We start from the raw sequence: 14,923 nt of genomic DNA, 5'->3' as shown, positions 1-14,923 counted from the left end.
GAGTTACATGCGGAAAAGCAGAAACAACCTTATCTTCTCTTCAGCAGTCTCGAGCAGGACGACACGTACAGACCAGGTCACCCATTTCCAGATCCTAAGTGATCGTTCTTTCTGCAAGCGTCGGGTATTGTTCTACACATGCCTTCCCGTGGTTCACGTGCGGACACTTTCAACATACACTACAAAACACGTGCATGCATTTATTCACACTCAAATTCAACTTTGAAACGCATGAATCTTTCATCTGTAGCATTATGTGCAAGGTTTATATCTCAAAGGGATGTGATTTCATATCTTTAAGAGGTTAACTTCATGATAACCGTACATATTTACAACAACACCTAAAGCTGTATACCAAGCATGTATAACATAACAGCCATAGGTTAACATAGCACAGAGTGACATATATAATAAACATTATGTTGCCAGAACAATGGTAAACCTGGAACATATATTATACACCTGATATTAGCTCGAGGCATTGGTATCTGAAGAGTATTCACACTTAAAAAGCATATGCTTCGTTATCAGCATATTTTCTGGTCCTGAAGGTGATGCAGATTATACAAAATGGTCCACAAAAAGTCATGTTTCTTAAGAGCTGGTCCCTCTCGGGTTAAGAACGTGTTTCAAAAACAACATCAAAAGGTGTATTATGTTACTTTGAAAACCTTACTTCAAACAAACATTATGTGCTTCTTCACTCGTTAACATCATGAATGAAATAAGAATTCCGATCAACTTTGAAGAAACTCCAAAGTTTTTTTCACATCATCATCGCCATCATCGCCATCATTGGTGTTGTAGTGTCATCACCATGTGGAGTGTCAAATACATCATGGACATCAAAAGCCTGCGTGAGACATTTGGTGAAGAGAAGCATCAAAGGTGCAGGGGTGTGTTCCTACTGGAATGCATAATCAGGGATCACAGTTTGCTGTTAATCATAATCATTTTGACTCTTAAACAATGTCATCAATGTTGGTCTCAATGTAGTCACTGTAGCCAGGGTTATCTCCCTTTCTGTACAAGGTGGCAGTGTGTCACGTGGGCTGAAGGTGGTTCTTCATAGTAACGGCTGGGCTCCAGGCGCTCATTCTACGTCGCTTTAAGAGAGTTGCTGTGTCCTCTCGGCAAATGAGTTTCACCTTCTCCTGTTGCAACACACAAAAAGAATATATGATTTATTTACATTTACACTAACATACTTTGGAACTACCTGAGGCACTGCTGGCCCAGTCATCTAAAACGCCGCAATTTGCTGTGCATCCCATATGTGTGTCAGGAACCTATGTTTGATCTTGGGTTCGAATCCTAGTTCGCCCAGATTTATTTCCGTACACGTGGTCTTCATCAGCGTGGTGAACGTTTATTACCTTGACAGCACCCATGCTCACAGGAATAGTGCGGTTAAAACTGTTACGAGGATCATAATCAGGGCGAATATAGAATTCGAACCTATAATCTGCGGATCCAAACACGGCTGAGGGAAGCAACTCTGCAAAGCGAATTGGGGCGATTTTGATCACACGACTACTTCATAAATTACCTCTACAATCTACCCATAGTCAGAGGGTAATTCCATACACAAACTATTGTCTCGAGTACATATTGCGCAGATTTTCACCGTCAAATCCACTGAATATGGACGTGATGGGTAGACTACATGGCTACATATTTAAGCGTAAACTGAAACCAATGACATGGCTGGAACATTACTGATAGTGGTGTATCTCCTTCAGAACGGACGGCAGCACAAATGAACATTTCAATGTGTAAGTGTTACGTGCAATTTTGGGATTAAAAGCACGTTGCGGTCTTTCCTGTACAATCTTGGCATATTCTCCTATTCCAAGTTTGTATAAAATTCTTCAGGATTTTTTCGCCTCTGTATATACCTTTGAAGCTATAACCGTTATTTGATGACTGCATGTCTACCGGCGTGTGATAGTACCCAGGTGTATAATTAACGAGGTTACAAACTTTCTTAGTGCGTTCCAGCAGGAGTATTTATTTGTGCTCTGGTACCTTTAATTGGCAGTGGGTCGGACTACAAATGTTGACGGGGATATGAGCTCCTTACCTGTAACTGACACGGGCGTGTGTGGTGTCAGAACGGAGCAGTCACAATGGTCAGTATTTACAAGATGCTTCACAGACGTGAATAGAAGTGGACCGTTATGATTACATATAAGGATCAATAAGCAAGTTTCGTGAATCAATTCAAGATAAGTATTCTAAATGTACAATCACTGGCCTACTCATTGACCGAACAAGACAGCAATTGTGAGTTGCTTTCCCGTTATATCACGGCTTGTCAGCTTAATATAAAAGGAAAACACGAAGCGATGCAGGTCTCAGAAGCTTACTACTTTGGTGAACAGGTTTGGTGCTGACAAACCTTGAGACATAATCGGGGCGAACCGGGATTCGAATCCACAATCATAGGTTTCGGGCATGTGTTGCGCCTTAGACGACTGCCCCACATACACACAAACATACACACTACCCCCTCCGCGATGTGTCAGTATGGGTAAGATAGGATAACGTAAATCGGATAGCCTAGTGGTTAAAGCGTTCGCTCGTCACGCCGAAGACCCGGGTTCGATTCCCAACATGGGTACAATGTGTGAAGCCCATTTCTTGTGTCTCCCGCCGTGATATTGTTGGAATATTGCTTAGAAGAGGCGTAAAATCAAACTCACTCATTCACTCTAGGTCGTCGCTACTGTGATGTGTTACAGACAGTGGTTGTATCACAGAGTCAGCTGAAATTTCTAGTTTCTACAAGGCAATGCTCGTTCACATGTGTATATGTGTCACCTTACTTTCTCAAATTCGGCAACGTCAAAGTCCTCCCCTGGCCCACCAAGAGTCCAGACATTAGTCCCATTGAACACCTCAGCGATGCTATTAGACGTCGCATTAGGGATATGCCACCAAACCACAGACATTGAGCGAGTGTTGTTCCTGGCTCTTCAACAAAAGTGGCGCGCTGTTCCACAGGCTTTTATTAGGAACTTCGACTATACTGAAATTTATTATGGGCTAATGATCAACAATAATATTGTGAGTGTAATGTTTCGCAGTGGATCTAAGTATTTGCAGAGCTGGTCTAAAGGGAACTTCAAAAAGTAAACCAATTTATAATGGGAACAACTTGGGACTATTACCAAAGAACCAAAAGTGATTAACTATAAGTATAAGCATAATTATGCTAAAGGTTAAGAAAGAAGAAGATTGAAAAAAGAGGATGGATTATGAGAACTGAAGAGGCTATACTATAACGCAAATAAATAGTTGACTTATTGAAACGGGTCATCTATCTCCTACGACAGTGCAAAGCTAAATAACTGGCCTCTAATCGTTTGCGAAAGTCTCACCTTTCCCTTGCTATCACAACTTACACGATGGTGCGTTCACGCGACCAGATCTCAAAACACAGGGTGCGTTTTGGCGAACGTTCTATAAAGTAAAACCAAGAAATGTCTCTGAAAAATTACATTCGGACATATGTTGAACTTTATATCATTACATTATTTCACACGTAGACACGTGTGTGATACCCCATCACAATAATAAATATATTATGCCAGTAATACTAGTTAGTACCAGACAGACAATATTAACGTACATGTTAGTGTATATGTACATTGGATTATGTCTTTGTACATCGTGGACAATCATCAGAAACATTTATCGTGTTGATTTCAACCATAAGAAATATGAGGTTCTAATTCATGAAAGATATCCAAGTGAACAAATGAATTAAACATCATTTTAAGTTATACTCATGAGAGGTTAAATGATGCTAAACCACCCTCATGCATACATGAACTTTGAAATGTATCATACAACAGACCCGGATATGTATGCAGACAGTAAAGTTTTGAAGTGACTGGTGTATACAAAGGGAGATAACCAAGTGATAATTTTTTTCTTGCGATAAAAACGCCAGGAAAGTGAATTAAATTAGCTGTGCAGATTTGCGTCCCCTGAGAACGCCAGAAACCTATGATTGTTTGGTTGTAATCCCGGTTCGCCCGAATTATATTTCTCGGTTTGTCAGCACCATCCTTGTGGGTTTCACCAAAGTGGTTAACGTCTGAGACATGTATCACTTCGGGTTTTCCTCCCACATTAAACTGACACGCCAAGCGTTAAACCCAACTCACTCAGTCACTCACTCACTCACTACAACATCAAGTGTAACACTCGTAATATATTCGATCGAATTCTAAAATGGCTAGAATGCGCGAATCAGATTGGTCAATCACACCACACTACCTTGCCTCGTGTAACCAGTTTGACGACTGCATTTTGAATCGTGTAGTCCATAACACTGGTTCATCGATCTCACATTATTGACACATGAAACCGTGTTATAGACCTATAGTGGGTCATTGCCACTGTTAAGGAAGTATTTGCTAAAACATGGAAACTAGTACTATATTTAAGGAAAACCTCGCAAATAGAAGACAAATTAACATTCATGAAAAATGCACGGGTTTGACCACATTTATATTGAACCATAAAATGCAATCAGTTGAAACTAATTTCAGACACGCATGTTTTTAAAGGAAAACCTCACAAATTAAATAATTACTGTCTAACATGCATATGGCACTGGATTGAAAAAGTTTATTTTAAACCATACAATGCAATCATTTAAAACTAATATCAGCCACGACAAATGGAGCGTATTCTGCAGTCTGGTTCACTCCCAAACACAGCAGTAGTTGACGGATCAGGCTCCGTCCGCTGTTGGGACCTGAAGGATACAAGATGTGATCGCAGAAATCTATGCTGGTTGAATAAGACGCGCGTCCTTCATATCAGAATCCTGAGCACTAAAATGTAAGCATGTCATATATCCTATTCGTTTCCCATGTATTGAAAGTTAATCAATGAACTGACAGTGACAGCATTACCTTCAAAGTCTAGTGTTTCAATCAGAGGTAAAGGATCGGAAATGAAAACGAGATATGAAAACTGCAAATATCAAACGACACACTGACCCCTAAGATATCCAGTGACAGCGATTACTGAGATAATTCTACGTATTGCAAGAAAATTACTCACCACGACTATCTGAAACTTTCAAACAAGAGCAATAAAGCATCTGCCACGAACGCCCTTCTTTCTCGGCTCATCTCCTTGTTACCGAAGCCCCGAGTTTTGCACGTGTGTAAAAAAGACAAAACCCTTTCCTTAATCGTAAGATATCTCCGCCCAGTCGTCGAAGGCGCCGCGATTCGCTGTACGCTGATAACCTACCATTGTGGGTTCGAATCCTGGTTCGCGCCGATTATGTTTCCAGGTTTGTCAGCACCATACCCGCGCTCGTGGGTTTCACCGTAGTGGTAAACGTCCGAGACCTGCATCACTTCGGGCTTTCCTCCCACATTAAGCTGACACGCCGTGATATAACTGGAATAATGTTTAAAGGCGTTCAACCGAACTCACTCACTCACTGTTGTGAGTGGAGATGGAATTTAGCACAAAAAAGGGAGCGGGGAGTACCAAGACATTACTGTTGGTGACCGAAAACAGACGCATGAGCACGGACGACATGAGACATAAAAAATATTAATAGATGAACAGTTCATGTTTTTCTATATAGACAATACGAACGCATTTGCATGCAATGGATTGGCAGAAATCACGAGGAATTCCATCACCATGAACATCAAGAATGACGCTTGAACTAGAGTTTGGAGCATAGAATCTTTTTTAATCTGGAAAAGGTCATGTTCTGCGATCAGCGTGGCTTTATCCAAACTGCCTAAAAATGTGGACCAAAGGTTCAGAAAAAACAATTCTCCAGTGTTCAAATTCATGTGTGCGGTTGAGTGTCTGTGTTGGGTGCCACACCATTATGTGTATTTGAAGGTAACATGATCAGTGCCGTGAACACTGATCTCCTTCCAACATCTCTTTCCAACAGCATAAGTTTTGTATGGGGACGGATGGGTATTCCAGCAAGACAATGATCCAAAACATAGATCGAAGCATTCTCAAGAATGGTTTAACGAGCAAAATGTTACACTTCTGGAATGGCCCAGCTAAAGTCCGGACCTGACCCAGTTGAAAATATTTGGGAAATCATGAAGTACAATAACAATAAACACATCTCGAAAGTATATGTGAAATGAAAGCAGAGGTGGTGAGATATTGGGACAGTATGACCATGATTTTCTAACTAGCTTGATAGGCACTATGCCTCGCCGCATTGAAGCATTTATTAGGAAAAGAGGTGGTCTGATAAAATATTGAACGGTCTGCTGTTTTGTAGCTTTATGTGAGCAGTGTTTGTTGGACAAACGTATCCCTTGGTCTATGACTTATTAAATTTATTATTTGCAATGTTCTCATTCTCAATAATGTAAGGCCAAGCTATAATCAGTTCTACTGAAAACATTGTTAGCTTTTCAAACTGTAAAATACGTTTCAATGGAATTGATGCAGAACATCAAATCGCATGCAACGTTAACTATCGTTAAGAGACATGACATAGTCAGTTTATTGTACAAGTAAATATGCCAGTACATAAATTATTCCATGATATTGTTCGTTTGCAATTCCAATAGTGGACATTCGAAGCGGGTCTCGAGCCTTCCCATTCATTATGGTGTGTTATTCGTTTTGGAAATACAATGAGGATGTTATATTTCAAGTCAGTCCGGAGAACTATGCATGATAACTATCCATAGAGCATGTAATATTCCAATATTGTACAGTCGAATGTATCTGGATGCGTTTTACATCATCTATTTACAAAGATAGTGTAATATTCAAAGTTTTTACTGCTGTTTTTGGTCATTCTAAGATGGCACAGAACGCAACTGTCCTCCTTTGCTCATATTAACTGTCTGTGGATTAAAAACGTAGTTGCATGCGACACGTAGAATTTTCGGTGGCGGTTATCCCGCTTCTGGTCGCAACAACTGCCAGCGTCAATTAATACATTGTAGCCTATATGCAGATAAGCAATGCAGTAAGCCAGGCCGTAGCGGATTTTCAAGGGTATACATGGAGGCGAAAAACTATTAATCTTAAAGATTTCTTATCCCCATTGTAGAGAACATGCACAGTCAGACCCAGCTTGGAATACACAAGGTTACCCCCACTAAGACATGGACTCACCCTGTATGCCTCGTCCTTCTTCTCCATGAGACGACGTCGACGCCAGGCCTGCAACCAACATGACATATTATTGAGGTATTGTTTTTCTGGTTTTACGGTGGTGTTTCAAACACTGTGGTCGGAAATACGTTTTTGAGATAAAGAATTGTTTGTAGATTGAAAAACATAAAGCACGAATTGAAAGTAACAATGTTTCTTCAAATGGTATTAACAATAATGATATTGTGAAGAAACGTCAATCTGTGGGTTAGGAAGGACGTTGTTTATAATATGTGAACGTGATATATAAAACTAGTAATAATATAAAGCGTCTTGGTTAATTTGTACATGTCATACATTTTGTTTTTAAGTGGTTTATTGAATTCATGGAATTATATAAATTATTATAACATATTTTAAGGTTAATATATTTATTTTCCTTATGGTCCTTGCTCACATTTTCTTGAAAGAGTCCAAGTTCTGTGTTTCAATCCGTTTTAATAGGATTCTACATTTGATAATAAATCATACTGATTAGTGTTCTGCAGCGATACATATCTCCAACATATAATAAACACAGTGTGTTTTAAGGCACATGTTAGTGCGGGTAACTTTTAATTGTGGTTGCCAAACTAATAACTAGAATGGAATTCGAGCGACAAGATAAACAAATGCGCGAAGACAAACAAGGATCAGATGTTTTCAACACTTAGCGGTGGCATAAGCCTTTTTTCATCCCCATTTTAAAGACCATGGTTGAATTGGATCGATGGCTAAGGGTTTTGCTTGATCCTCGAGGTATTGGAAAATATCAAATTTCTTTCAGGGAATAAATATTTCTTCTCAAAGTTGTATAATAACTCACAACACCTTTATGTGACAGCAACTTGACAGTGGGGAGTGATCCATACAATCTACGTTTACAAGACGTTTTGTTCAAAGGATAGCAACTCTAGAAAAGTCCTCGGCCGGTTAAACAATATTAAACTGAATGCTTGAGTCACAATCAGATCATGACAAATTTAAGAGACAGTTCTTGAACAAGTGAACACATTCCTTCTTGGTACACTCTTAGGCCCTAATATCATATTCTGTTACGGTTCAATTCAGAGGGCACTTGTAGACTGCGAGTCTGAATCGGGCAAAAGTGATATTATGTAGAAGACCAGTACATGCGTGCGTTTTGCAGTGACTTTTAAACCTTTTAAACATTTTCTTCTTTTTGTCATGATTTTTTTGTTAAATGGGTACTCGTTCACTGTTCAGAAATATTGTTGTGTTTGCTTGCGGTTTAGAATCCTTAAACAATTCATGAAGAAGATTGGTTAATCCCCATATCTACATCATACATGTTGTTCTTGTTTCAAACGAGTTGATTTTTATAGAAAGATGTTCTAGACGGTGTACGTTGGCCTTAAAATCTAAACCAACCGAACAACCACCAAAGGTCCAGGACACTTGTCATATTTTACTTAACCAACAACGCGAAATAAATAAATAAATGTGTCAGAGTGTTGTTCCATTCCATTCCATTCCATATCACCTCTGCGAACACAGTTCAGTGAGCCCGTAGTTGCAATTGGAGAGTTATTGTATGGAATGTAGACATATGTATTCTGTGAAGCCATTGACTGATGCCCAAAACAAGAACTTGATACAGTTTGGAAAATGTTATATGTCATATCGCAAGACTACCATTTGTCTGGAAGGCTGACAAACACCTTCCGGCAGATATACACTGAGGGGCAAAAGAAAGTATACGTTTGTATGTACTTGAACATTGAAAGGACTCAATCCCGCAACAGTTTGTAAAACGTTATCTGCGGCTGGGCATTTTTGTGTAAACATTAATTGGTTCATTGGGGACTGGGGTAAGAAATTAATTTGCAGACACATGACCCCTACAAGGTTTAAAATGTTGTAAATGTGTGCCAAAAACGCAAAGTTATTGATTTTCAAAGATAGGGTGTCTAAGATACCTATCATCAATTGTGTATTATGCTTTTTTATTTTCTTAATTTGAAAAATAATACATAATTTAAAAAAAAATAAAAAAATGTTGAAACTAGGTATTCATTGAGTGCTGACTAAGCGCCAGGAAACTTCGTGTTTTGGATATAATAAAGCAAACTTAAGACCTTTTCCACTGAAAATTAAACATAGGATAATATCAACTGAGTTTACATACATGTAACTAAGTCAAACAAGAGACAAAACAACGTCCTTCATCCTTCAGCGTAAAATGTCAATTAAGAGGTAATACATAATTGTTCACTACAAGTTTAACAAAACGAAGCATGCGAACATCATTTTTGTATATTTTACAAACAGGAATCCCCTAAACTATGGTTAAACGAAGGAACGCATAAGAAATTTGAAATCTGAATACTTACATATTTATATATCCATGCAGAGAATCCTAAATGGAAGGAAACGTAGGTGCACACGAAGCACAACAGAGCTTTCCAGTCATAGTCCTTTGCCCAATCATCGTGCCCGGTGTCATGTAGCCGACCAATCACAGAGTGCCACACACACACCAGGCAAAGATACACCATGGAAGAGAGGATGTATTTGTCCTGAATGTATATAACGCATTACTTACATCAAACAGAAAAAAAGAGCCCACCTGAACTTTTAACTATACTAACTCACATGACAGCCACAAAAATCCACATAACTTGTTAGCCAATTATTCGACTATTGGGGAAAATAATCCCATTATTTGTTTTTAAACCTGGTCCAAGGTAGATAATTCCTTCTGGGGTGTTTTAGTGTAATCTGCAATAAGGGGAGATAACTTCGGTTGGACTAGCCCTTCTATTTTGTGTATGTTGTAAGGGGCATCATAGTTATGACTGCCATGTTTGCAGATGTGAATGGCACTGAATGTGCGTGAATTAGTCTTATATCCACCCTCACTGTCCCACGAGAATGTTAGTCATGTTTTCATGTTCATGTCATTAAATGAACATGACCTTGTTACTTCCAAAGGCCCCTTTGTAATATGTTATTCAAGATGGTATCTATGGCTACAAAGGGTAACCTGTAGCAACACGGTTTAAATCACTTAAAACACTTGCAACATCACACAGCAACAAAGTGAAATAACAACACAGAGATTGAGTGAGTTTGCTTTAACGCTGTTTGAACAGTGATATAGGTTTTAGATGTTTATCCCTTTGGTGATACCTGTGGGTTCGGGTATGTGGCTTATAAATGTAGAAACATAATCAGGTTAACGCTGGGACTCCCATCCACGGTCATCGATTTCTGGCAAGGGACGCAACTTTGCCCAGCCCGGGTTTATGCTATGATCGTGTCGCCGGATGAAGGTGCAAACTTCGACTTATTCGTACATTCATTTCATTCGTACATCCGCATCGTGCCAGTTTTTTCGTTAACAGTCAGCTGGTATATTAGTATATATAATAAGCTACAGGCATTAGTTGCCGTCTCACTTTTCACACGCCATGTCGTATTTCACTAAAATAAATAAATGTCAGTTATACGGTCATATGATCTCAGTATCAATTTAACTTTGCAAGAGTTACATTACATACAATCTCTGCCTCCTACGTGTATAATATGCCTTTCAGCACCACACCGGAGTTCATAATGAATTAAAAGCGACAGAACAAAAATCCATATTCATAAGAAATCTCATCGTACAAAGCCCAGAGTCGATTGTACGATTCCGACAATATCATTAGCATGTGTGTATGAATCAATATCAATGTCCTATTCTGCCTTACCGGTGGCACCCGTCACAAACAAATGCAAAGGCAAGTCAATTGTTCACGTGAAAACTATCACGGAAACAAGTCAAAATAGAGAATTGCATCGGATAACATTCTTGTCACTGATGCGTCAAATTTGGAAATGTCTGCCACATGTCTACCATAAAACCTTTTGAAATCTTTACTCTTGCCTGGAATATTGTCTTAGAACCTTGTGTCTTGTGAAATGTTGACACCAAGGAGAAATTAGTTTCGCAGATACTCCGCTCCGTGGAAATTTGACAGTCTATAGAGTCCACGCCTAGCTAGGCCAAAGTTTTACAAAATTCCTGCGGAAATATAGTAAAAGAATTTTTGAGTTGTAGTGTATATATCTCTACTGCACGGTGTTTTGCACTATGCTCGTACATTGTCCGCCTTGTCCAAGAACCAATAACGTATTTCGTATCCTAATTGATACAAACGACAAACTTATTTCCATGACTACAAGAAATCATACGATTCCAGCTATACCATAAGCAAATAGTGATGATATCAGGTGTTCGCGAAAAAGTGAACGTATCCTGCCACCCAAGAGGCAAGTCAATTATTCACCTGAACAAACACAGGAACACAGGGTATTCCAACATGTCCATTTGTTTTCACTTGAGTGAGTGAGTGAGTCTCTGAAGTTTTAACGCCACTTTGAACAGTAGTTCAGTCATATTACAACATTTCAGCTCAATTTCAGAGAGGCACAAGAACAAGTGTATCAGGCACACTATGACGACGTTAACTCCTGTATGTCTGATGCTGTATGTCTTCTGACTGATCATCGGGGGCACGGGTGGCCCAGTCGTCTAAGGCGCCGCGATTCGCAGTGCAGAGTTGCGTCCCTTGGGCACGCCAGAAACCTATGCTTGTGGGTTCGAATCCTGGTTCGCCCCGATTATGTTTCTAGGTTTGTCAGCACCATACCCGTGCTCGTGGGTGTCACTGAAGTGGTAAACGTCTGAGACCTCCCATATTAAGCTGACACGCCGCGATATAACTTGAATACTGTTAAAAGCGGCGTTGAACCCAACTCACTCACTCACTTTGACTGATCACCAATTGCGTTGCGTCCCTTAGTCGGAAACCTATGATCGTGGCTTTGAATCCTAGTTCGTCGTGATTACGTTTCTAGGTTTGTCAGCACCACACCTGTGCTCGTGGATGTCACCACAGTAGTAAACATCTTAAAACAGGCACCAATTTGGGATTTCCTCCCACATCAAGTCAACACTCATCAAAATTCTGTTCAATGCGGCGTTAAACCTAACTCACTCACTTTCTCTAAAGGACCCTGTAAACCATTTCTCTGAACACATACCCCCCTGTTCCCCTAAGGACTTTATTTCGGTTTCGGTGGTTGTTATTTTCATATATAAAAAGCATATATTTCAGGTATAAAAAACAAACAACATCCTCATCAACTGTGTCTGCCTTGACCAGCGTCTAATGCTCGTCTATATACGCCAGGCTGTAGAGAGATAATCTGATGAGATTTAATATCAATGGCGACATGTAGCTCAATTATGTCTTCTTGCAATAAACACCGACCCGTGATTGACAGGTCTGATAAAGGGAGATAATAAAGTACATCCGAGCCTTTGATCAGTCATGATGACGTTGATCCAATTTCAGCACCTGTCGTCACCATAAAGTCGTCATAGTTTACGTTATTGCCACTTTTAGAACACTGCATGACGTTACAATGCATATCTATAGACGCCGTATATTTAGAACACGGATTGTCGCAAAATGCTTACATGGTGCGCCACCTAACGGCAGACATAAGTATAACTCTGGCATTACATGAGATACCGGTAAATTAACTTCATTGAAACACTGGCATTAATATGCTAGAGGAAGTATACAATTTTCAGGTTTATTCAGTATTGTGGCCATATGGCCTAAAGTACAATTGATACTAACTCATAATATGATGTCACGAGCATCTACAGAAATTACGTCTTCTTGAATCTAATAGGGAAAAAAACATGCCACAAACGTTCTGTTGTTTGCTGTTCTGTATACACATACAGCTGATTACTACCGTTATCCTGACTACCGTTATATTATCCCTGTATCTCCATTTGAGATGCCTTCTGGATATTCAGTATATATTCAAAGTAGTCTGGCTCAGATATAATTAATACTTTCTATTCTCTTTCCAGAAACCAATCTGCCTGAATCACTTTTCTTACAGTCATATGTCCTCAACCGACGGTTTCATGATTTATAATAGATTATTAGTCTGCTGGTATTGCACACCTAGGTGTTTGAACGTTGCTTGGCAACATGACGTCATATATAAAGCATGAAACTTAGCTCATTCAGGAAGTATTGGTTACATTAGCATCGAGTGTTGAGTGTTGCGGAAATTGCTATTAATAAGCGCCATTGTGTCTCTGGCTTCTGACAAATATCCTATAATTAACCACAAGGGGACAATACGTTCACCGCGGTGTCCGTCAAATATATTGTAAGATTGCTTCATAAGTGAAGATTATCGACTTTTCCCTTGTTCAAAATAATTCGTAGAGGTTTGGGAAAATATTGTAGCGCAAAGAGGGAATGTGACTATTGTCATGCTTGACGTAAATGTCTATTTATCCTCACCATCACCATCACCATCCCCACTATCACTACGCCATCTTCATCATCACGACCTCGCCTACACATAACCATCACCGTCATAGCCTTTTGTTTGATATCTTAGACTTGAAGGCTTGAAGCTTTAATATAAATATTGATGTCATATATATGACATCTATAATAGAGCGTTTACCGTCAACGCTAAGTCTTTCACATAGATACCACCTATACTACTCTAATGACAAACAATTTATAAAATGAGATCGTAATTTCTTACGTGTTCTCAACCACATATGGATAATGTTATATACATCAATACCGCAATAGATTAAGAGGTGCATATTCGAGTGAGTGAGTGAGTTACTTAAATTTTAAACGCCACTTTCAGTAGTTCAGTATTGACAACATGTCAGTTCAATGTGGGAGAGTGGTAAAGAAACAATTGAGGTAGAGGTTTACTTTGCTATTTCCTATTCTTTATTTTGACTTCTGTTTCTGTGCTTTTTTCATGTGAACAATTGACTCGCCTTTGCATGTGTACGCGACGGGTGCCATCGGTAGGCCAGAATTACTTTTCGCGATCACTTAGTATCATCAAAGTTCGATAGTATTCAAAAACACATACTTATGACATAGTCAGTATCGTAAATCTTCCACTAGGCAAGGAAGTTAATATTAACTGATTTTAAAAGTCCAGTTTCTCTTGCCAAACTAGGCTAGAATTTATGAGTTACATTAACGAGGCTATGCATAGGCCAATCAAAAATCGCTGAACGAAATCGACATCCGGTTCGTAAACAGCATGCCAACTGCAGTGCAGATTTCGGTCGACTGCAGGATTGGTAAAGCATGTGTACCGTCAACTGGGCGTCGACAAATATTTTCAAAATCTTTTCATGTTTTCAATCCCAGTGCCCTGGTGATTTGATGCACTTCGCGAGGTAAGACCCGTTTTATAATTATTACAGTATATATTTTGAATATAGATCAGATCTTTTTGACTGGACGACGCCATTTTGTTTGATGCAAATGCAAGTGATATGAGAGGCGAAATCTGATTGGTCAATAAGAGGGACATAGAAGGGACATAACTGCCATTGGTTAGGCTACGATCAAGCCACATAATTCCATCCAAGATGGCAAGGGTGGAAACTGAACTTTCTTAGTCAATCGGGAAGATGGTTTTGAACTATCAAGGATCTTAAATACCTCAAATATGGGTTCCAACTTTAACCTGACAGGAGTGAGTGAGTGAATATGTTTTTTTACGCCGCTTCTAAGCAATATTCCAGCAATATCACGGCGGGAGACACCACAAATGGGCTTCACACATTGTACCCATGTCGGGAATCGAACCCGGGTCTTCGGCGTTATGAACGAACACTTTACCCACTAGGCCACCCGACAGAAGGAAGGGATGACCCATTTTCTCTAGCGTA

General features: G+C 39.5%; 1 protein-coding gene across 1 annotated transcript in view; it reads right to left on the bottom strand.

Annotated features, from left to right (window-relative positions):
* Nucleotides 1-237: 237 nt before the first annotated feature.
* The window catches only part of LOC139465608 (cys-loop ligand-gated ion channel-like), a 39,154-nt gene continuing 24,468 nt past the window's right edge, over nt 238-14,923 (bottom strand). Inside the window, exons 7-9 of the mRNA XM_071247317.1 lie at nt 9,519-9,704; nt 7,147-7,194; nt 238-1,154 (exon numbers count right to left, since the gene is read on the bottom strand). Coding sequence (XP_071103418.1) covers nt 1,044-1,154; nt 7,147-7,194; nt 9,519-9,704 — 345 coding nt within the window. The 3' untranslated portion in view covers nt 238-1,043. The remainder of the gene's footprint in view (nt 1,155-7,146; nt 7,195-9,518; nt 9,705-14,923) is intronic.

The sequence above is a fragment of the Haliotis cracherodii genome, unplaced genomic scaffold, assembly GCF_022045235.1.
Source record: "Haliotis cracherodii isolate W230 unplaced genomic scaffold, xgHalCrac1.p SCAF_1, whole genome shotgun sequence".
Lineage (NCBI taxonomy): Eukaryota > Metazoa > Mollusca > Gastropoda > Lepetellida > Haliotidae > Haliotis > Haliotis cracherodii.
This window is presented reverse-complemented; position numbering and strand designations above follow the sequence as displayed.